The 24,693-nt window shown below is 43.9% G+C and overlaps 1 protein-coding gene across 2 annotated transcripts in view; it reads left to right on the top strand.

Annotated features, from left to right (window-relative positions):
- Positions 1-24,040, top strand: part of LOC143302357 (GATOR1 complex protein NPRL3-like) — a 27,037-nt gene extending 2,997 nt beyond the window's left edge. For both annotated transcript variants that reach the window (XM_076616999.1, XM_076617000.1), the window contains 6 exons: positions 3,758-4,144; positions 7,730-7,963; positions 9,199-9,429; positions 11,368-11,529; positions 18,448-18,642; positions 20,069-24,040. In XM_076616999.1, coding sequence (XP_076473114.1) covers positions 3,758-4,144; positions 7,730-7,963; positions 9,199-9,429; positions 11,368-11,529; positions 18,448-18,642; positions 20,069-20,353 — 1,494 coding nt within the window. In that variant the 3' untranslated portion in view covers positions 20,354-24,040. The remainder of the gene's footprint in view (positions 1-3,757; positions 4,145-7,729; positions 7,964-9,198; positions 9,430-11,367; positions 11,530-18,447; positions 18,643-20,068) is intronic.
- Positions 24,041-24,693: the final 653 nt, after the last annotated feature.

Here is a 24,693-nt window from a genome sequence, read left to right as displayed (position 1 = left end):
AGTCAGAGGCTATCAGTGCTTCAGGTCGGACAGAGCAGAAAGACGCAAAGGTGGTATCCTGACCCTTGTTAGGAACAACATACACTCCTGCGAATCAGCCGTCCACATGGAGAATGCCGAGTACCAAACGATTAGGGCCAAACTGAATGACACAGAGTTGCACATCCTGAACTTCTACTGCCCCGACGACCGTCCACTGTCCCTCGACACCATAGAGGTCCCAGACGCAAGTTTTCTTGCTGTGGGTGACTTCAACAGCCACTCCCAGAGCTGGGGTTACGACCATATGGACCGCCGAGGTGAAGAAGTGGAAGACTGGCAAGACGACCATCATCTCCTTCTCATCAACTCCCCAAGCGACACCCCAACCTTCTATTCCAGACGATGGCGCTCCACCACTACCCCTGACCTTGCCTTTTGCACTGACGACCTCCACGGAGACGTTAGCAGAAAAGTAGGGGATCAGCTGGGAGGCAGCGATCACAGGCCAGTGTTCATCACTATCAACAGGAACACCACCAACACTCCAGTGCCCCCACGCTGGAATTACAAGAAGGCCAAATGGGGTCTCTTCAGACACCGCACCAATGCTCTTACCAGGGACATCCACGTCCACGGCAGAGACATCAATAACATTGTCAGAGAGCTGAACGGCTGCATCCTTCAAGCAGCCCAAGAATGTATTCCACGTGGAGCTCGCAAAGACTACAAACCCTACTGGTCAAACCAGCTTCAAGAACTTCAGGACGAGATGACAGAAGCCAGACAGGAAGCAGAAAGAAATCCATCAGATGAGAACCACCTGCGACTTCAGCAGACGAAAGCCAAATTCCTCAAGGCAAAAGTACAAGCGAGACGCCAGAGCTGGAGAGAGAAGACAGCGGCGCTGAACCTTGAGAAAGATGGAAGGAAGCTGTGGAAAGTTGTAGGTCAACTCAATGATGAAGGCAGCAGAGCTCAAACAACTACGCTGGAGAAGAACGGAGAGTTACTGACAGGACGACGCGCAGCCAACCGCTTTGCTGACAATTACGCAGAGGAGAGCAATGTACCTGTCAGCCCTCTCCAAACAAGAGAAGCAAGAAGGGAACAGAGAGAACGGACCCACAACACCGATGTGAAACTCATGAAGCAGCCCCTCACTCTTTACGAGCTTCAGACAGCTCTGAGGAAACTAAAAACCAGGAAATCCCCAGGGCCAGATGGGATCACTAACGAGATGTTGAAGCACCTCGGCAACACCGCCGTCCTGAAACTTCTGGAGGTTTACAACCACAGCTGGGAAACTGGGACCTTGGCTCAAGTCTGGCGAGAAGCCATCATGATTCCTATCCTTAAGAAAGGAAAGGACAAGAAGAAGGCGGCCAGCTACAGACCAATCAGCCTGACCAGCTGCGTTGTGAAGACCCTAGAAAGGATGGTGAACCAGCGCCTGCTTTGGTATCTCGAGACTGAAAACATCCTGGTTTCTGAACAGGCAGGCTTTCGTCAGTTTCACAGCACAGAGGACCAAGCTACCTACCTCGCACAAGAAATAGAAGATGCGTTCCAGGAGCAGAAGGTAGTTCTTGCTGCCTGGATTGATCTGCAAAAGGCCTTTGATAAAGTCTGGACTGACGGCCTCCTCGTGAAGCTGCAGAGATGTGGGGTCGCAGGGAACATGCTGCGCTGGATCAGATCCTATCTCCACAACCGCAGGGCAAGGGTCACAGTTGACGGACACAAAGGCAAGAAAGTACTGCTGCGACATGGAGTTCCACAGGGAGGAGTCCTCTCCCCTTCCCTCTTCTTGATCTTCATCAATGACCTCATTGAAACACTTCCCAAAGGTATCCATGCTACACTCTACGCTGATGACCTAGTGATGTGGTGTAAGGAGGAACATGCCACTACCGCCACCTACAGAATGCAGCTAGCAGCAGACCGCTTAGCAGCATGGGCAGAGGAGTGGTGTGTAGCCATCAACAAAGAAAAGTCCTCTACAACACTCTTCACACTGTCACCAAAACAAAAACCAGGAACCATCAAACTGGACGACACACCCCTGAGAAGTGACGAGGAGGCTACCTATCTTGGTGTCACCTTCGACAAGAGACAAACCTGGAAGCCACACATCAAACGTGCTGAAGCAAAAGCCAGACGCAAGTTGGCCATCATGCGAAAGCTAGCCGGAACCAGCTGGGGAGCAAACGAAACGATACTCAAGCGCGTCTACCAGGGAACCGTCAGGCCCCACCTTGAGTACGGCTCAACAGCCTGGTCTACTGCAGCGAAGACCCACCAGCAGTCTCTGGATAGGGTCCAAAATCAAGCCCTACGCATCATCACCGGATCCATGCGATCCACACCAATCAAGGCCATGGAGAAGTTTACTGCCATACAACCCCTTGCACAAAGGAGAGACGCCAAAATCATGGTCCAAGCAGAAAAGTTCCAGTGCCTGCCTGATCATCCGATGAAGAAGAGGATGAACGGACTGACAAAGAACCGCCTCAAGCGCAGTAGCTTTATCCATGAAAGCAAGAGACTTGCCAGGGCGCACCGGGATGGTGTGCCTCCATCGACGCTTCCACTGAGTCCCAACGACCTGCCGCAGCCATGGAATGAAGACTCCACAAGTTTTCATATCTCAACATCAGTCCCTCAGGTCGCTCCAGGAGACTCTCAGGATGACACGGCCAAACGCACTCTGACACAAGCCATGATTGCTGAAAGGTACCCTGAAGAATCCTGGATTCACGTGTACACAGATGGCTCTGCAACCAACGCTGTTGCTGACGGAGGAGCAGGAGTGTACATGAAGTCTCCTGAGCACCACACATCCACAGCAAGGATACCCACAGGAAAGTACTGTTCAAACTACGCAGCTGAGGTTCAGGCGCTCATACAGGCCGCTTCAATGGTTCACGACTCGGAGAGCGAATGCCCACAAGTTGTCTTTCTGACAGATGCGTTGTCTGTCCTGGAAGCCCTTGCAAGAGATAAACTTCCTCGTCTCAAGGAGAAACTACAAGAAGTTGCCCAGCAACGACGAGTAGTGCTGCAATGGGTTCCAGCCCACTGCGGAATTCCAGGCAACGAAATTGCGGACCAGCTCGCCAAACTCGGAGCGAAAGAAAGACAACCAAACAACAGTGTTAGCTTCGCTGAAAAGAAGACCCTCGTGAAGGCAGCACTACGACCACAAGCCACAAGGGATGCATATCACGAGCTTGAACGCTGGCAGCAGGTAGCAATTATGCGCTTACGCACAGGACACTGCCGCCTTAACGCGCACATGTTCAAGAAGCTGAAGCTGGCACCATCACAGACCTGTCCCTGTGGTCTTGAAGACCAAACACCAGAACATGTTCTGCAGACTTGTCCCCTCCACCAGGGACTGAGAGACACCGTGTGGCCAGAAGCGACCCCACTACGCACCAAGCTCTACGGCTGCAGACAAGACCTGGAAGCCACGACGACATTTGTCTCGCAGGCCAGCCTGACTCTGTGACAAGTGCGACCGAAAAGAAGAAGAAAGATCAGGTTCTATCCATTGAAAGGAAAAACAAAATCTTTTTGTTTCAATCCTGCACATTCCTCAGGCTCTATCTATTGAAAAGAAAAACAAAATCTTTTTGTTTCAATCCTGGACAGTCATCAGGCTCTATCCATTGAAAAGAAAAGAAAAAAGAAAGCTCAGTCTTGAACATTCCTCAGTCTCCATCCACTGAAAACAAAAAAAACAAAAAAATCTTTTTGTTTCAATCCTGGACAGACATCAGGCTCGACGAAGGCCCACAGCCATAGGATCAGCACCATCAATGTGGTCTTTGCCCTGAGCGCCAACATCGTGGACTCGGCCATCGACAGCTACCATGCCCTCTCCAAGGAGCTGGTGGTGGCCCTGAGGCACGAGGAGCAGCGCTGCCACTACCTCTCCCTCCAGTCCAAGACCATCCGCGCCGTCTTCGACCAGGTCCAGACCCAGTCGCAGCCCGACAGCTCCCCTACCGCACCTCCCCAGAACCCCTTCCGCCTCATCCTGCAGCGCAGTCAGCTGGCCAACGAGCTGAGGCAGGTGCACACCAGCCTGGTGGACAGCGGGGTGGTCTCCCTTTACATCAACCGCTGGGTGGCGGTGAACTTTTGCCTCCCGCACAAGGTGAGGTGGCTGGTGTTGTGTTGTGTTTTGTTGCATTGCGTTGCGTTGTGTGTGTTTTGTGTGTGTGTGTGTTTTGTGTGTGTGTGTGTGTGTTTGGAGGGCTTTTCTTTGTTTTGGTTTCAGTTTTGTGTGTGTGTATATATATATATATATATATATATATATATATATATATATATATATATATATATATCAACAAATACACAAAACAAAATTCAGAAATGTACTTTAAAAAAAAATGTATATCCATATTTTTAATAAATTACTTAAATTTGTTTTGTATGAAAATCTGTGTTTTGTGTATATTGCTCTTTTGTCACAAAGGATTTTTCTGTGTGAAATTGGGCTGTTCTCCCCAAGGACAGTGCATCGTTACACTGAGATCGCTATCCTTTTTTCATCCTTTTTTTTTTTTTTTTTTGTCCGCAATGTTTATTTTTCCTATCGAAGTGGATTTTTCTGCAGAATTTTGCCAGGGACAACCCTTTTGTTGCCATGCGTTCTTTTATGTGCGTTAAGTGTATGCTGCACACAAGACCTCAGTATATCATCTAATCCGAATGACTAGCATCCAGACCACCACTCAAGGTCTAGTGGAGGGGGAGAAAATACTGGCGGTGACTGTGGAATTCGAACCAGTGTGATCAGATTCTCTCACTTTCGTAGGTGGATGTGTTAGTTACAACTAGACCAACACTCCACTAAAATAAGTGCATTGTTTTTGACACAGTTTGTTTTTTTTAAGTTGAAGATTCTGTTGTACTTGGGGGTAGGGGGGTGGTGGATAGTTATGGGAACGGAAGGGAGATAGCTGTGTTTGATATGGGTTCTTTTGCATGCGCTAAACGTATGCTGCACAGACCCACCCCCAAAAAATTCCAATCTATGTATGGGACACAAACCACTAGACCAGCCCATCACTGTGGACAGAGCAGGGTTCAGTTCAGTTCAGTTAGTCAAGAAGATGTCACTGTGTTCAGACAAATCCACACACACACACACACGTGTGTGTGTGTGCTACTACACCACATCTGCCAAGCAGATGCCTGACCAACAGTGCAACCCGACACGGTTAGCCAGGCCTGTCAGGGGGAAAAAAAGCATTCATAAACAAATAAATGTATACATGATTGAATAAATGAATAGATAAATAAACGAATGAATGAATAAACAAATAAATAAGTAAATAGATGAATAAATAAGTATATGAATAAATGAATAGATAAACAAACAAATGAATATAAGTAGATGAATAAGTAAATGAAATGAATAGATAAGTAAATGTAAATAAAAATCAAATTAGAATAGAATAATAATTTTTTGAAAATTGAAAAGTAAACAGATAGATTAATAAATGAATAAAATAAAATGTAGCAGCAACAACAACAACAACAACAAGAAAAAAGACAGAGCAGGACAATGACAAGAGTGTGCACAGCGGTGAACAGAACAAATGACAAGAGTGTGCACAGCGGTGAACAGAACAAATGACAAGAGTGTGCACAGCGGTGAACAGAACAAATGACAAGAGTGTGCACAGCGGTGAACAGACCAAATGACAAGAGTGTGCACAGCGGTGAACAGAACAAATGACAAGAGTGTGCACAGTGGTGAACAGAACAAATGACAAGAGTGTGCACAGCGGTGAACAGAACAAATGACAAGAGAGTGCACAGCAGTCAACAGAACAAATGACAAGAGTGTGCACAGCAGTGAACAGAACAAATGACAAGAGTGTGCACAGCGGTGAACAGAACAAATGACAAGAGTGTGCACAGCGGTGAACAGAACAAATGACAAGTGTGCACAGCGGTGAACAGAACAAATGACAAGAGTGTGCACAGCGGTGAACAGAACAAATGACAAGAGTGTGCACAGCGGTGAACAGAACAAATAACAAGTGTGCACAGCAGTGAACAGAACAAATGACAAGAGTGTGCACAGCGGTGAACAGAACAAATGACAAGAGTGTGCACAGCGGTGAACAGAACAAATGACAAGAGTGTGCACAGCGGTGAACAGAACAAATAACAAGTGTGCACAGCAGTGAACAGAACAAATGACAAGAGTGTGCACAGCAGTCAACAGAACAAATGACAAGAGTGTGCACAGCGGTGAACAGAACAAATGACAAGAGTGTGCACAGTGGTGAACAGAACAAATGACAAGAGTGTGCACAGCAGTGAACAGAACAAATGACAAAAGTGTGCACAGCGGTGAACAGAACAAATGACATGAGTGTGCATAGCGGTGAACAGAACAAATGACAAGAGTGTGCACAGCGGTGAACAGAACAAATGACAAGAGTGTGCACAGCAGTAAACAGGACAAATGACAAGAGTGTGCACAGCGGTGAACAGAACAAATGACAAGAGTGTGCACAGTGGTGAACAGAACAAATGACAAGAGTGTGCACAGCGGTGAACAGAACAAATAACAAGTGTGCACAGCAGTGAACAGAACAAATGACAAGAGTGTGCACAGCAGTCAACAGAACAAATGACAAGAGTGTGCACAGCGGTGAACAGAACAAATGACAAGAGTGTGCACAGTGGTGAACAGAACAAATGACAAGAGTGTGCACAGCAGTGAACAGAACAAATGACAAAAGTGTGCACAGCGGTGAACAGAACAAATGACAAGAGTGTGCATAGCGGTGAACAGAACAAATGACAAGAGTGTGCACAGCGGTGAACAGAACAAATGACAAGAGTGTGCACAGCAGTAAACAGGACAAATGACAAGAGTGTGCACAGCGGTGAACAGAACAAATGACAAGAGTGTGCACAGTGGTGAACAGAACAAATGACAAGAGTGTGCACAGCGGTGAACAGAACAAAGAACGAGTGTGCACAGCAGTGAACAGAACAAATGACAAGAGTGTGCACAGCAATGAAGAGAACAAATGACAAGAGTGTGCACAGCGGTGAACAGAACAAATGACAAGAGTGTGCACAGCGGTGAACAGAACAAATGACAAGAGTGTGCACAGCGGTGAACAGAACAAATGACAAGAGTGTGCACAGCGGTGAACAGAACAAATGACAAGAGTGTGCACAGCAGTGAACAGAACAAATGACAAGAGTGTGCACAGCGGTGAACAGAACAAATGACAAGAGTGTGCACAGCGGTGAACAGAACAAATAACGAGTGTGCACAGCAGTGAACAGAACAAATGACAAGAGTGTGCACAGCAGTGAACAGAACAAATGACAAGAGTGTGCACAGCGGTGAACAGAACAAATGATATGATGTAACCACAAAAACAAAACACAAAAAGACAGAGCAAGACAATGACAGGAGTGTGCACAGCGGTGAACAGAGCAAATGATATGATGTAACCACAAAAACAAAACACAAAAAGAATGAGCAGAACAAACTGAAATGAAATTCAAATAGAATGAAAATAAGTAAGCAGATAGATACTTACAGATAAAGAAATAAAATAAAATGTTGAAAAAAACAACAAAAAAAACACTCACATATAGTAGGACAATAACAACAGCAACAAGAATGCAACAGCTAGCAAACAGAACTACTGCAACAACAGCAACGACATCTGTGCATGTGTGTACGCTCGGACAGGTGCACGTAATCGTGACGGGGTCGCGAGTTCTCCACCTGGAGCCTCGGGAGGTTGAGGAGGGCCTGGTGGCCATGCGGCCGTACCACGGCCTTCTGCTGCTGACCAGTGTGGAGGAGTTGCTGGCGGATCTGCCCGTAGACTCCTCCCCCTCCCTCATCCGCCTGGTCAAGGTTGTGCAGCCCATGAAGAACCTGCTGACCTTGTCCCTGGAGTCTGACCTCAGCCTGTCGCAGGTGAGGATGTGTGGTGATGATGATGATGGAGATGATGGGTTTTTTTTTTTTTTTTGTGGGGGGTTTTTTGGGGTTTTTTTTCTTTATTTAATCATTTTTCTTTTCTTTTTTTCTTTTTTTCTTTTTTTTTTGTGCTCCCTATCATCTGCACCGTTTCAGTGGCATTACTCACACGCTGCTTATTCTGAGTCCCCACATACACAGCCACACCGGGGTTCGTCTGTCGCAGTACCAGTGCTGGAAGTCCACAGGGAACCATCAGTGTTACGTTGCCAGGAGGCCACACACCAGAGGAGACCCTGCACTGACGCTGAGTCACTTTGGTGGTGTTTGGTAGTGTCTGTTCTGATTTAACATACTTAGGACACCACCTACTGACTGCGAGCCAGTCTGAGTGAGTGTCTTCCCCAGAGTGGACACCTCTGCAGCGTCCCTCTAACTACAGTCCCCCATGAATCTGCTGACACTGAAGACCTTGACAAGACTCACCCAAAGCGCGGAAGTTAAGGGGTATCGAAATTGAGGTTACCATGAGAGCAGGGCATGAAAGGCCACATAATTTGGGGCTTTAAGTTTATATATATTGATGATGAACAGGGAGGAGGAGGAGAAGGATACTGCAGTGGAGATCCATTTAGGTTTTGGACAATGTGACAAGGCTGTACTCTACGCTTCCTGTCATAATGATATCCCAGCATCAACCAGGCCAGAGAGATACAGACACTTGCAGTGTTCGTCAGGAAAATAGAGCAACACACCCAAAGATGCATCAGTTAAGTGGATGATACTCGACCAGTATGGTCCATAGCACACTCAACTCTGGGTAGGAGCCAGCCGTGGGCTGAAAAATCCACCTCCGCTGGAATTCAAACCCGTGTCGTCCCAGCTGTTAGTCTGTGACGCTAACACCACTTCGCCACAGCGGCTGGTGATGGGGATGATGATGATGAGAAGGAGGAGGATTATGATGGGGATGATGATGATGATGATGAGTGGTGATGGTAATGGGGATGATGATGAAGATGATAGTGATGTTGATTTTTTTCTTCTACGAATAGTTGTTCCAGCTGGTGTGTCACTGGAAATAGGTGTTCCAGTTGGCTTGTCACCTGGTGGACTGGGGCAAGGCGATTGTCATCTTCCCCACGTGTGAGAGCAACACAATTTTGAATTTCTATGTAACTCTTTTTACTGAAAAATACAGGCAAATTTGTTGATTTTTCTTCTGCAAATAGGTGTTCCAGTTGGCTTGTCACCTGGTGTACTGGGGCAAGGCGATCGTCATCTTCCCCCTCTGCGAGAGCAACGAGTACATGCTGTCACCCATCGCCAACACCCTGGTCAACTCCACCATGGTGGAGGAGTTTGTGGAAGAGTTCCCCGGGAAGTCCCTGCACGTGGCTCTGGCTGACTTCTCCCTCCCCACCCAGCTGTGGAACATGAACAACATCGTGGAACACCCTCAGGTAATTGCTGCACTGTGAGGGTCATTTCTGCACGGTAAGGGTGATTTCTGCCCCAGGAGAGTGAGATGCGTGAGCAAAATCGTGGAACACCCTAAGGTAATTTCTGTGCCTAAAGGGTGATTTCTGCACTGTAAAGGTAATTTCTGCTCTGGAAGAGTGCGATGCATGAGCAACATCGTGGAACATCATCAGCTAATTTCTGCACCGTAAGGGTAATTTCTCTACTGTAAGAGTGCAATGCATGAGCAACATCCTCAGGTAATTTCTGCACCGTAAGAGTGCGATGCATGAGCAGCATCGTGGAATATCCTCAGGTAATATCTGCAGTGGAAGAGCATGATGCATGAACAACATCGTGGAACATTCTCAGGTAATTTCTGCACCCTGAGAGTGCGATGGCTTACACATTATACTCTCTCTGTCTTCTACCGAGCCAAGGGAAAGCTTTCCTCATGAGGGGCTGCTCACATGGAACATGAACAACATCGTGGAACACCCTCAGGTAATTTCTGCACTGTCAGAGTGCATGCTTGAACAACATAGTGGAACACCCTCATGTAATTTATGAGCCGTAAGGGTAATTTCTGCACTGGAAGAGTGCAATGCATGAGCAACATTGTGGAACATCCTCAGGTAATTTATGAGCCATAAGGGTAATTTCTGCACCATCAGAGTGTGGTGCATGAGCAACATCGTGGAACGTACTCAGGTAATTTATGAGCCATAAGGGTAATTTCTGCACCTGAAGAGTGCAGTGCATGAGCAACATCGTGGAACACCCTCAGGTGATACCTGCACTGGAAGAGCGCGATGTGTAAACATCATGGAACATCCTCAGGTAATTTCTGCACCATAACAGTGCGATGCATGAACAACATTGTGAAACATCCTCAGGTAATTTCTGCGCTGTAAGAATGTGATGTTTTACACGCAATGCTCTTTCTTTGTGTGTAACCGAGGGAAAGCTTTCCTCGTGAGGGGCTGCTCACATGAGCTGCATGGGGGGCCCAGTGGTCAGTGTACCTCCCATGGCGTTGCCTGTCCAGCCTCCCAGCATCCCTTGCAGCCCCATACATATCTATATATCTATCTATCTATCTATCTACCCATGACCAAACCAGGTTTTGGGGACCAGTGACTGTGACAGTGACATATAGATACAGGAGCTTCTGATAAAGCAGTCGACTGAATGGACACATTAAAGATCCCAAAATCTCTGTCAGCATTCAGTGTGGGCATCAGACAGACGCAACAGCTGAGTGGTTAAAGCACTGGACTTATAATCTGAGGGTCCCGGGTCCAAATCTTGGTAACGGCACCTGGTGGGTAAAGGGTGGAGATTTTTCCGATCTTCCATGTCAACATGTGTGCAGACCTGCTAGTGCCTGAACCCTCTTCATTTCCATACGCATGCAGAAGATCAAATACGCATGTTAAAAGATTCTATAATCCATGTCAGCATTCAGTGGGTTATGGAAACAAGAACATACCCAGCATGCACACCCCCAGAAAATGGAGTATGGCTGTGTACATGGCGGGGTGAATAAACAAAATGGTCATACACATAAAATGTTACATGTCTGTTTGAGTATATGTGTGCGTGGCTGAAGCCTGATTGAATGACACAGGAAACGAATGATGAGTAGCTGTCAGTCAGCTCTACCCAGGCATGCAGCCTGTTGTGCAAATGACTGTGTTTGTAAAGCGCTTAGAGCTTGGTCTCTGACCGAGGATAGGTGCTATGACTCAGTGTATGTAAAGCACACACAGAGCTTGGTCTCTGACCGAGGATAGGTGCCATTCAAGTATCAGTGACTCTGTGTTTGTAAAGCACTTAGATCTTGGTCTGACCGAGGATAGGCACTGTATAAGTATCCATATCATCATCATCATCATCGTTGCCATCATCGTGTCTTTCTCTCGTTTTGTTTTGTTCAGTTCCAGCAGCAGCGGGTGCTGATGGTGATCTGGTTGCTACAGCGACGCTTGCTGATCCAGATCCACAAGTACGTGTACTTTGTGCCGGGCCACAAGCCCTCCACCCCAATCTCCGGCAGCGCCAACTCCTCCATGGTCGAGTCCTCCTTCTCCAATGTGCAGGTGATGTTGATGATATTTACCATAAAGTTCGGTCTATTGAGCACACTGGTATATAAGCTGCACCCACTAAATTTTTGAAAAAATTGAACTTTATACGTACATAACCGCACCGGTTTATAAGCCGCACTTATTTCTGGTACTGGAACACATACTGATACTACAGAAAAGCTGTCGATACTGTAGGTTATGAAATAAACACAAGCGGGAACAACACAAAGAAAAGCAAGCGAAAATACTGCTAGTGCCACAAAAAAAAATAAAATAAAATAAACACAACGAAAATAAGATCCATAATTTAGGGATAGTCACATTTATTCAACGTCATCCTGCTCACTGAATCCACTAAAATCTTCGTCTTCAGTGTCCGAGTTGAAGAGAACCAGCACAGCTTCCTCCGTCACCTTGTCACTGACTTCAGCCTAGGATGGAGGAAGGTGGTTGACAGGTTATCTGTGGTGCCCCATCGGTCATCCAGACTAAGGTCAAGTAAAGTGAAGAAGTGAATCAAATAAATTTTGCACATAGGTGGGGGCCGCGGTGGTGTGGTGCAAGGGCGTGTGTGGGGGGGTGGGGGGGGGGGAGTTGTTTTTTTGTTTATTTTAGGACAGTCCTTTTATTTGCCTTAACCCTTTTACCACCATAGGTCACCTCAGTCGACTAGACAGTTCAGTTCAGTTCAGTTACTCAAGGAGACGTCACTGAGTACTCATAAATTCATATACACTTCACCACACTTGCTAAGCAGATACCTGACCAACACTTTCGTCAGGCCTTGAGGGAAGGGGGGGAGAAGAAAATAGATAAGTAATTGAATTAATAAACTGATAAATTTAGATAGTGCATAAAAGTGAACAAAAAATGAATGAATAGATAGATAAATAAAATAGACCAGACAAAACAGTGCACTGCCATAGGAGACTTTAATCAACATGTAGGGCTCATGCAAAAGGACTGTTTTTCATGTTGTAACAAAGTTTGACAGCTGCAGCCAGTTTCCCCACCAATAGAACAATGCCTAACCTTCAACCCCTGACCCAGTTTGAAGTGAACGAGTCCATTGTGCTGTTTTGACATGAACTGAAGCCTGTGACCAAGAGTATTTGGTGCTTGGGAGTGTTTTTCACACAGAAACTTGGCGGTTAGAGAGTACCGTAAAGTTCGGTCTATAAGCCATGACTTTTTACTCCAGCTTCAACCTCTGCGCCTTATACAGTGATGCGGCTTATTTGAGGATTTTAACGATCCCAGGAGTGTCACGTTCTTGTCTATTCTTATCTTAGCTGCCCTTCAACTCACCAAAATCATGATTACTGTCCATGAATTTTTGGATGTGCTTCAGGATAGTGTGCTAACTGTTCACGTTTTATAAATCAAATCCGCACACATTAAAGCCTTCAGATCAGCATTCAGTTCTACTCTGCTCAAGCGTACACCCTCATCATGCCGAAAACACGACGTTATGCTTATGATTCAGCCTTCAAATTGAAGGCGATCGACCTATCAGACGACAGTGCAAGCGACGAACCAGCAGCGACCTCCACCTTCATGTTCATGAAGTGAAAGCGAGGCTGAAGTCAAGTGACAGGATGTGTTATGGTACCGGAAATAAGTGCGGCTTATAAGCCAGTGCGGCTTATGTATGTATAAAGTTCAATTGTTTCCAAAATTTAGTGGGTGCGGCTTATATACCAGTGCGCTCAATAGACCAAACTTTACGGTAAATGCTTTGTACCCCATCAGTGCAGCTGTGCTTTCAGTTACACAGTTATTTTTTTTTCTGTAGACCAGCCCTACTTTAACAGTAGTTGAGTGGAATGTAGAAGCCATGTTGAATACACAAACACAAACACACCCTCATCAAAAGTGTGCTCAGTCCCTTTGAAAACTCTTGGTAACAATGTAGAGGTTAAATCCAATTAGCTAAAAGCATCAAGTGATAATAAAACTGACTGAGGAAGCGAAACTGAACTTGAACATTGCAGTCTGGAAATATGATGTGTACTCAAAGGGAAGTAACTGGGTGTTATGGTTAAATCTGTGCTCAGGGTACAAAGATTTAAGGAGCTTAACGGTTAAGATGATATATCATAAACTATATTGCTTTGCAGGATCTTTTAATCTTTTTTTCTATCTCCTGATGTGTCAGGGTTGTGTGTTTAATATCACTAGATTTTTTTTTAATCTAGTTGAATAATTCTTACATGGCCCTGTGCAGTCTGGTGGATTTTTGGCAAAAGTGTCAAATGTTGAGGATTCTCAGTCTTTTCTTTTTTTATTTCCCACACAAAATCTTTAGAAAATATCCATAGGTCATACAGTTATGGCATGTGACAATTTCTTCTAATAATTGAAAGAAAAAAAGGAAAGGAAGATACTCAAAAAACCCAAACCCACACCCACATGCACACAATATATGCAAGAGAAAGAAGAAAAGAAGTGAAAGGAGAAAGAGAGAGAAGGAGAAAAAATATATATATATATATTTCATGAAAATGCAGCACAAAAATTGATTAAGTGTGTGAGGTTTTGTGTTTGTTTTATTTTGTTACTGAGTAGGTAGGTGGAGGAAGAATCGTGAGAAATATGAAACAAAAATTCCTCTTTTTTTTTTTTTTTTTTTTTTTTTTTTTCATTTCTGTGTGGCAGGCAGAAGAAGGCAAAACTCATGAGAAATGCAAAACAGAAAATCATCATATGTGTTTTTGGTTTCATTAACTATTTCACTGCCAGAGGTGACTTCATTTGACTAGACAGTGCACCACCATAGGCGACTTCTGTCGACATCAAGGGGCCATGTTGATAAGACCATTTTTGACTCACTTGTGTAAACAAAGTGAGTCTGTGTTTTAACCCGGTGTTCGGTTGTCTGTGTGTGTGTGTCTGTGTGTGTGTGTGTGTGTCTGTGTGTCCATGGTAAACTTTAACATTGACAAATACTTTGTCAGTTGACACCAAATTAGGCATAAAAATAGGAAAAATTCAGTTCTTTCCAGTCATCTTGTTTAAAACAATATTGCACCTCTGGGATGGGCACAAAAAATAAAAAAAGAAGCCTAATTATATGCAAACTGCATTTACTGTTATATTTATATTTTTGGTATTCTCTAAACTTGGCACTTTGACCTCTTATTCTGACACAACAACAAGAGGAGTCATTATTATCATTTTTTGTTCAAACAGGAACTTCTTTTGCTAAGCATGGAATTTTTATTTATTTTGCAAACGTTTTGGTGCAGATAGTAAAAAAGGGAAATTACTCTGTAATTAATGCTAGGGGACTTAATTTGCTTTAAACTGATCTTTCTCATCTTAAACATTACATTTTGAAATTATACTCAATACATAAAAAGCTTGGATTTTTTTTTTTAAGTGTATCACAAGTGAGTCTTGAAGGCCCTGCCTCTCTTGTTGACTCTCTTGTGTAAACAAAGTGAGTCTGTGTTTTAACCCGGTGTGCGGTTGTCTCTCTGTGTGTGTGTGTGTGTCCGTGTGTCTGTGTGTCCGTGGTAAACTTTAATTTTATTTATTTTAGGACAGTCCTTTTATTTGCCTTAACCCTTTTACCACCATAGGTGACCTCAGTCGACTGGACAGTTCAGTTCAGTTCAGTTACTCAAGGAGACGTCACTGAGTACTGATAAATTCATATACACTTCACCACTTTTGCTAAGCAGATGCCTGACCAACACTTTAGTCAGGCCTTGAGGGAGGGGGGGGGAGAAGAAAATAGATAAGTAATTGAATTAATAAACTGATAAATTTAGATAGTGCATAAAAGTGAACAAAAAATGAATGAATAGATAGATAAATAAAATAGACCAGACAAAACAGTGCACTGCCATAGGAGACTTTAATCAACATGTAGGGCTCATGCAAAAGGACTGTTTTTCATGTTGTAACAAAGTTTGACAGCTGCAGCCAGTTTCCCCACCAATAGAACAATGCCTAACCTTCAACCCCTGACCCAGTTTGAAGTGAACGAGTCCATTGTGCTGTTTTGACATGAACTGAAGCCTGTGACCAAGAGTATTTGGTGCTTGGGAGTGTTTTTCACACAGAAACTTGGGGGTTAGAGAGTACCGTAAAGTTCGGTCTATAAGCCATGACTTTTTACTCCAGCTTCAACCTCTGCGGCTTATACAGTGATGCGGCTTATTTGAGGATTTTAACGATCCCAGGAGTGTCACGTTCTTGTCTATTCTTATCTTAGCTGCCCTTCAACTCACCAAAATCATGATTACTGTCCATGAATTTTTGGATGAGCTTCAGGATAGTGTGCTAACTGTTCACGTTTTATAAATCAAATCCGCACACATTAAAGCCTTCAGATCAGCATTCAGTTCTACTCTGCTCAAGCGTACACCCTCATCATGCCGAAAACATGACGTTATGCTTATGATTCAGCCTTCAAATTGAAGGCGATCGACCTAGCAGACGACAGTGCAAGCGACGAACCAGCAGCGACCTCCACCTTCATGTTCATGAAGTGAAAGCGAGGCTGAAGTCAAGTGACAGGATGTGTTATGGTACCGGAAATAAGTGCGGCTTATAAGCCAGTGCGGCTTATGTATGTATAAAGTTCAATTGTTTCCAAAATTTAGTGGGTGCGGCTTATATACCAGTGCGCTCAATAGACCAAACTTTACGGTAAATGCTTTGTACCCCATCAGTGCAGCTGTGCTTTCAGCTACACAGTTTGTTTTTTTTTCTGTAGACCAGCCCTACTTTAACAATAGTTGAGTGGAATGTAGAAGCCATGTTGAATACACAAACACACCCTCATCAAAAGTGTGCTCAGTCCCTTTGAAAACTCTTGGTAACAATGTAGAGGTTAAATCCAATTAGCTAAAAGCATCAAGTGATAATAAAACTGACTGAGGAAGCGAAACTGAACTTGAACATTGCAGTCTGGAAATATGATGTGTACTCAAAGGGAAGTAACTGGGTGTTATGGTTAAATCTGTGCTCAGGGTACAAAGATTTAAGGAGCTTAACGGTTAAGATGATATATCATAAACTATATTGCTTTGCAGGATCTTTTAATCTTTTTTTCTATCTCCTGATGTGTCAGGGTTGTGTGTTTAATATCACTAGATTTTTTTTTTAATCTAGTTGAATAATTCTTACATGGCCCTGTGCAGTCTGGTGGATTTTTGGCAAAAGTGTCAAATGTTGAGGATTCTCAGTCTTTTCTTTTTTTATTTCCCACACAAAATCTTTAGAAAATATCCATAGGTCATACAGTTATGGCATGTGAGAATTTCTTCTAATAATTGAAATAAAAAAAGGAAAGGAAGATTCTCAAAACCCAAACCCACACCCACATGCACACAATATATGCAAGAGAAAGAAGAAAGAAGTGAAAGGAGAAAGAGAGAGAAGGAGAAAAAAAAAATATATATATATATTTCATGAGAATGCAGCACAAAAATTGATTAAGTGCGTGAGGTTTTGTGTTTGTTTTATTTTGTTACTGAGTAGGTAGGTGGAGGAAGAATCGTGAGAAATATGAAACAAAAATTCCTTTTTTTTTTCTTTTTTCTTTTTTTTTTTTCATTTCTGTGTGGCAGGCAGAAGAAAGCAAAACTCATGAGAAATGCAAAACAGAAAATCATTGTATGTGTTTTTGGTTTCATTAACTATTTCACTGCCAGAGGTGACTTCATTTGACTAGACAGTGCACCACCATAGGCGACTTCTGTCGACATCAAGGGGCCATGTTGATAAGACCATTTTTGACTCACTTGTGTAAACAAAGTGAGTCTGTGTTTTAACCCGGTGTTCGGTTGTCTGTGTGTGTGTGTCTGTGTGTGTGTGTGTGTCTGTGTGTCCGTGGTAAACTTTAACATTGACATTTTCTCTGCAAATACTTTGTCAGTTGACACCAAATTAGGCATAAAAATAGGAAAAATTCAGTTCTTTCCAGTCATCTTGTTTAAAACAATATTGCACCTCTGGGATGGGCACAAAAAAATAAAAAAATGAAGCCTAATAAAATGCAAACTGCATTTACTGTATATTTATATTTTTTGTATTCTCTAAACTTGGCACTTTGATCTGATATTCTGACACAACAACAAGAGCAGTCGTTATTATCATTTTTTGTTCAAACAGGAACTTCTTTTGCTGAGCATGGAAGTTTTATTTATTTTGCAAACGTTTTGGTGCAGATAGTAAAAAAGGGAAATTACTCTGTAATTAATGCTAGGGGACTTAATTTGCTTTAAACTGATCTTTCTCATCTTAAACATTACATTTTGAAATTATACTCAATACATAAAAAGCTTGTGTGTACAGGGCTTTCACTATGTTCATTCGCCCAAGTGGTCTACAAATACAGAACACATTTTAATGATTAGATTTTTTTTTTTTATTTTTTAAGTGTATCACAAGTGAGTCTTGAAGGCCTTGCCTCTCTTGTTCATTTTGTAACAAAGGTCTACAGCTGCAACCAGTTTCCTGCCAATGAACAGTGACATACCTTTGCCCCCTGACACAAGTTTGAAGTGAACAAGTCCATTGTGTTGTGTTGACAGAAACTGAAACATGTGACTGAGAGCATTGTTTCTGAAATATTTGGTGCTGGGGAGTGTTTTACACACAGAAACTTGGCAGTGAAAGAGTTAATAACTTTTTTGTCACTGTGTGTTGGGTGGAGGAAGAGTCTGGATCTGGATCTGGATCAATACGTCGCAACATCCATCTACTGGCGTAAACGCGACGGTAACGAGTCTCTGTTCCACTACGTGATGGACAACTAATAAATATTTCCAGATTGTTGTCACTATTATATATTTCCAGATTGTCATCACTGATATATATTTCCAATAAATATTTCCAAATTGTTGTCACTAATAAATATTTCCAAATTGTCATCACTAATATATGTATTTCCAAATTGTGGTCACTGTGTCACAGGTGGAGGAGGAGTCTCTGTTCCGCTACGTCATGGACGACCACCACTCTAACCTGGAGCAGGCCACCAGTATGTCGGACGTGGCGTCCGTCAACAGCGACGAGAGCATCGGCCCCTCCCACCCCATCATGAACCCCGCCTTCTCCTCCTCCTCCTCCCTGCTGGGCAAACAGCTGTCCAAGTCCCCGTCACTGGAGGTAACAACCGGCACAACAGCCGAGGGCTTGCTTTAACTCATTCTGTTCCAGGTACGAGTGAACTCATACCATGATTACTTCCCCTGGGGACCAGGTACGACCAGTATTCTCGTACCAACACACTATTCTAATTTCATTTATTTTGCTTGGTGCAATTTTTGGCATTCTAAACTGCACCGTTTACAGGTTCTGGAAGCATGAAAAACTAAGCTTTGTTCGACCGATTAAATCAACAATTCTCCATCAATTTTCGCCGTTTTAGTGAACCACCCTCTCTTTTCTGCAGTGATCTCATGTAGTGCTGGTCCAGGGGAGTTGCAGCAGGCATTTAGCTGTGGGGTAGAATGAGTTAAACAATTTTTTCTTCAAAGAAACAACATTGCGTAAGCACGTTAACACAGAAAGTCATGGGAAGGACATCAACCGTGACTTGTTTAAGCACTGCTCAACAAGAAACAAGTAAGCACAAAACTTATGCAGACAAGGAACCAAAGTAAACAGAATCACATTGGCAAGTGAGAGGCCAAACAGTACATGAAGAGACACATAGTTACAAAGATAAAGTATTTAAGAAAGGAAACAGTATGTGATATGAAAGAATGAGCGGGAGAGTGGGAGTCGTGGTGGTGATTTGCACACAGAAAAAAAAAACTGCTTTGCAAAATTCATTTGCAGTTATAGCTCTCCATCGCAGAATTGTTGTTAGAGAGCTCAGAATCACCCAGATCAAAATAAATTCATGTACAACTCTGAAAATATTGACATTTTCATCTGATTTCAGTTGTGCACCTCCACACGCAGCATTGTTAAACTTCTGAGTTCCCGTGGGAGACTGCTAATTGTTTGCCGAGCCAAGTGATTAAAGCGTTTGACTTTCAGTCTGAGGGTCCCATGTTCAAACCTGGTCATGGTGCCTGGTCGGTAAAGAGTGGAGATTTTTCCAACTTCCCAGGTCAACACATGTGCAGACCTGCTAGTGCCTGAACCCCCCCACCCCCAACACCTCCCCCTCCCCCCCACCCCCTTTGTGTATATGCATGCAGAAGATCAGATATGCATGTTGAAGATCCTGTAAACCATATCAGCATTTGGTGTGTTATGGAAACAAGAACATACCCCGCATGCACCCCCCACCACCCCATCCCTGAAAATAGTATGACTGCCTACGTGGCAGGGGGAAAAATGATTATATATAGGCATGTAAAAGCCCACTTGTGTATAAAAGTTAAGAAATTTGTCGTTACAAAAAAGGAATGCAATTCATTCCACAGAGACAGCACCATTCTCTGCGTTTCTGAGCATGTCTGTGTTGTTGTTGTCATCTATGCTGTGATCATTACATCGCTCATATTGCTTTAAATTAAATCCCCCTTGAGCTGGACAATAATAAAAAAAATAAAAAAATAAAAAACGTGTCACAAACCAGGTGCAGAGCGACGGCTCGGTGGTGGCAGAGGACACGAAATCGGTCTGGCACCTGCGCAACACCTTCCCCCTCAAGGACCTCAACTCCGCCGAGCAGAGCGCCGTTCTGCAGTGCCCCGCGGCCCGGAACCCTGAGGACCTCCAGCTGTTCGCCCGCCTCCTGCCCTACTTCAACGGCCTACATCACCTGGAGGAGATCATGTTTTACGAGAACATGCGACGGTCACAGCTGCTGACCGTGATTGAGAAGTTCAAGGACGTTCTGATTGTCGTCACGCATGAGTGAGTGAGTGTGTCGGCGATTTAGAAATTCAGTGACGTTTTGATCATTGTCACACATGAGTGAGTGAGTGGGTCAAGGACGTTGACGTTCTGATCATCGTCACGGATGAGTGGGTGAGGCAGCGATTGAGAAGTTCAAGGACATTCTGATTGTCGTCACGCATGAGTGAGTGATTTGGCAATTGAGAAGACCAAGGACATTCTGATCGTCATGACGCATGAGTGAGTGGGTGGGTCAGCCATTGAGAAGTTAGGACGTTGTGATTGTCGTCACGCATGAGTGAGTGGGTGACTCGGCGATTGAGAAGTTCCAGGTACATTCTGATTGTCATCACTCATGAGTGGGTGACTCAGCAATTGAGAAGTTCAAGGACGTTCTAATTGTCATCACACATGAGTGAGTGAGTGAGTCAGCAATTGAGAAGTGAAAGGATGTTCTGATCTGTCATCATGCATGAGTGAGTGAGTCGGTGATTGAGAAGTAGTGTTCAAGGATGTTCTGATCTGTCATCATGCATGAGTGAGTGAGTCGGTGATTGAGAAGTTCAAGGACGTTCCGATTGTCATCACGCATGAGTGAGTGAGTGAGTTGGTGATTGATAAGTTCAAGGACGTTCTGATTGTCGTCACTCATGAGTGAGTGACTTGGTGATTCAGAAGTTCAAGGACAGTTCTGATTGTTGTCATGCATGAGTGAGTGAGTGAATCAGCGATTGAGAAGTTCAAGGACGTTCTGATTGTCATCACGCATGAGTGAGTGAGTTGGTGATTGATAAGTTCAAGGATGTTCTGATTGTCGCCACTCATGAGTGAGTGAGTTGGTGATTCAGAAGTTCAAGGACAGTTCTGATTGTTGTCATGCATGAGTGAGTGAGTGAGTCGGTGATTGAGAAGTTCAAGGACGGTTCTGATTGTCGTCACGCATGAGTGAGTGAGTGAGTGAGTCAGCAATTGAGAAGTTCAAGGATGTTCCAATTGTCATCATGCATGAGTGAGTGAGCGAGTCGGTGATTGAGAAGTTCAAGGACATTCTGATTGTCATCATGCATGAGTGAGTGAGTCAGCCTGACTGACTCCTGGGGTCTGACTGACATGACTTAAAGGGTAGGTTGGGTTGAGGTTACGGTGGGGTGGCGGCAGTGTGAAGGTGGCACCGGTGGATAAAGAGTCGTTCTCTTTTTCGAGAAATGGGATTCCAGGGTTCTCCGAGCCTGTCATTGTGTTATGGGTATACTGAATGTTTACAGAAGATTATGTCATATCTTCAGTGTTATTTTGAGAAGATGTATATCTTCAGCATTACCTGAGATGATGTACTATCTTCAGCATTTTTGAAAAGAAGTACTATGTTGAGCATAACATCAGAAGATGTACTATCTTCAACATTACGTAAGAAAATATACTAGTCTTACTTAAGAAGATACACTATCTTCAGCATTACGTGAAAAGATGTACTTAGTATTCAGCATAACGTAAGAATAGGATGAAACAAAGAACATGCTGAGGTCCCAGCTGCTGACAGTGCTTGAGATATTCAAGGTCCTTCTGACTGTGTGATCATGCATGAGTGAGTGAGTGAGTCTCCTCCCTGAGACGGACAAGGCAGGGAGGGGGAGGGGGAGAGGGGAAGGCAGGCAGTGCAGGTGTAAGCGGCACCATTGGATAAGAGCCCTTCTTCATCACAAGAAACAGGATTCCAGGGTTGTTTCCAGTCCATCAGTGTGGTAGTTGGGCGGTTATCTACTACCTTCAACATTTCATAAGAAGATGTACTATCTCCATCTGTCAGTGTGCGCGTGTGTGTGTGAGTGAGCAGTGAATGTGATGTCCACCCCCACCACACCTACCACCCCTCTCTCCACACCCTTTCCAGTTTGACTCTGAGTGACCAGCTGGACGACAAGCAACATTGTCCCCATTCCTCTCTGTCCACTGGACTGGTCAGTCAGAGATTGCTGGTGCTAGTCTTTTATCATTATTGTTATTATTAGTAGTATTATGAGCATTCTTGCCTGATCTTAAAATAAGCCCTAGGCGTTTACAAATAGAAAAGGTAAATACAAAAAAGAAAAAAACTGGAACACAAGATACAAAACATAATTAGATTACTCACACCCAAACACACACACCCAAACATACGGTGTACACAAATACATGCTCACTCACAAGTGATAGTATACAATCATTAATAGTACACAATCAAAAATACAGCTGACAAATTCTGAAACTCTCAAACCTACTCACTCACTGATAAGTCTTTTTAGTTCATACTGAACAGGGATAAGCTGTTGAGAATTTTTCAGAAACGGAAAAGATGGGTCTAGAGACTGAACTTAAAAGACTGCAGTAAAGATGAGTGACAGAGAGGCTGAGAAAGTTGATTCAAAACAGTAAGGGCTTGGTATGAAAAACTGGATTGGACTGTTGTAAACCAAGGTTACCCCAAAAAATGCAGCATGCACTTTGTGTGAAAGAAAGCGCTGAGGGAGTGTTCTTGTCAAACGATGTCTTGCAAGAGATGAGAACCCTGGGTTCGAGCCTGTCAGAGGTGTGTGTGTGTGCATTGCTTGGAGCAGTGGTGTCCACGCCTTCTCCCACCATCCCCGCCTTCCCTCTCACCCCCGTTCCCCATACTCTCATTCTGTCTCACTGGGCTGGTTGAAGTAAAAAAAAAAAAAGTTTGCATGCTGGTCTTGTAGGTGCGACTGTTGTAAACCAAGGTCCGTGACTGCAGCTTGCATGTTTGAGCTGTGTGCGACGGGCGCAATAGCCGAGTGGTTAAAGCGTTGGGACTTTCAAACTGAGGGTCCCGGGTTCGAATCACGGTGACGGCGCCTGGTGGGTAAAGGGTGGAGATTTTTACGATCTCCCAGGTCAACATATGTGCAGACCTGCTAGTGCCTGAACCCCCTTCGTGTGTATATGCAAGCAGAAGATCAAATACGCACGTTAAAGATCCTGTAATCCATGTCAGCGTTCGGTGGGTTATGGAAACCAGAACATACCCAGCATGCACACCCCCGAAAACGGAGTATGGCTGCCTACATGGCGGGGTAAAAACGGTCATACACGTAAAAGCCCACTCGTGTGCATACGAGTGAACGCAGAAGAAGAAGGAGAAGAAGAGCTGTGTGCGAAAGGCGCTGTAGGAAAATTCATGTTGGATGATTTCTTGGGTTTTTTTGTTTTTTTTCAATTTCAGAAGGCAGACATATGTAGTGTGAGGGGATGGGGTAGGGGTGATGATGATACAGATACTTATATGGCGCCTATCATCTGTTGGAAACCAAGCTCAAAGCGCTTTACACACACACATGGATGGGAGGAAGCAGCAGTGCTGTTCTGCAGTTATTCATTCCGAGTTTCTGCGGGAGAAATCATCAATATGCACAGGAAAACTGCTACCCCCCTCAACCCCTTCCTCCCATCCTCCCCCCCATCAGTCCCCAAAATAGTATTACAACACTGCAGTACATTACAATCAGTACTGTACAGTACAGTACTATGTCATTATTACGAAACAGAGCCAGACCTCTTGTAGGATATGCAACGATGTTCGTGAAAGACTTTTTAGTGTTTGGTATATTGTATTGCATTGCATTGCATTGTATTGTATTGTATTGTAATGTACTTATGTGCTGTATTACTTTTTGTCACGATAGATTTATCAGTGTGAAATTTGGGAGGCTTCCCCCCCCCCCACACCACCCCCCCAAGGAGATTGGACTGCAGTGTCTTTTTTTTTCGTCTTTTTTTTTTTTACTTTTTAAAAAAAAACAAGACCTCATCTTTGTTTTGTACCCCCACGCCTTTCTTATTACTGTAGTATGCCATGCCGTGACCTTGACATTTAATGTCTGTCCTTGATTTCAATAGGGACCATGCAGTCAGTGTCACCATGTCCAAGTTTGACGAAAAGCGGATGGTAGACATGTGCTCCGGTTTTGCCAGATAGCGACCTTGACCTTTGACCTCTCACCCTGCTTACCTCATCATGAAGGGGGTGACTGGCAAGGTCATAATGCAAATTTAGGAAGTTTGGTTCCTGCATTACTTGTGGTTGCTGCGAAAATTCCAACATTTAAGATTACCACCAATGCACACACATACACGCAAACACATGGACAGATGAAACTAGGTGATTACAGAGACTCTGTTTACATGTTTGAGTCAAAAAACAATTTTTTAACTTGTGCATATTGTGATATATATAAATATGAAGGGTTTTGTGATTAACTATAATTGCATTTATTCAGTGTGTGCATGGATTTTGATGGCTTTGTAAGCACAGACTTTTTTTTTCTTTTTTCTTTTTTTTACTTTTTTTTCTGATGCAAAAGCAGT

This window comes from Babylonia areolata, chromosome 29, assembly GCF_041734735.1.
Source record: "Babylonia areolata isolate BAREFJ2019XMU chromosome 29, ASM4173473v1, whole genome shotgun sequence".
Classification (NCBI taxonomy): domain Eukaryota; kingdom Metazoa; phylum Mollusca; class Gastropoda; order Neogastropoda; family Buccinidae; genus Babylonia; species Babylonia areolata.
This window is presented reverse-complemented; position numbering and strand designations above follow the sequence as displayed.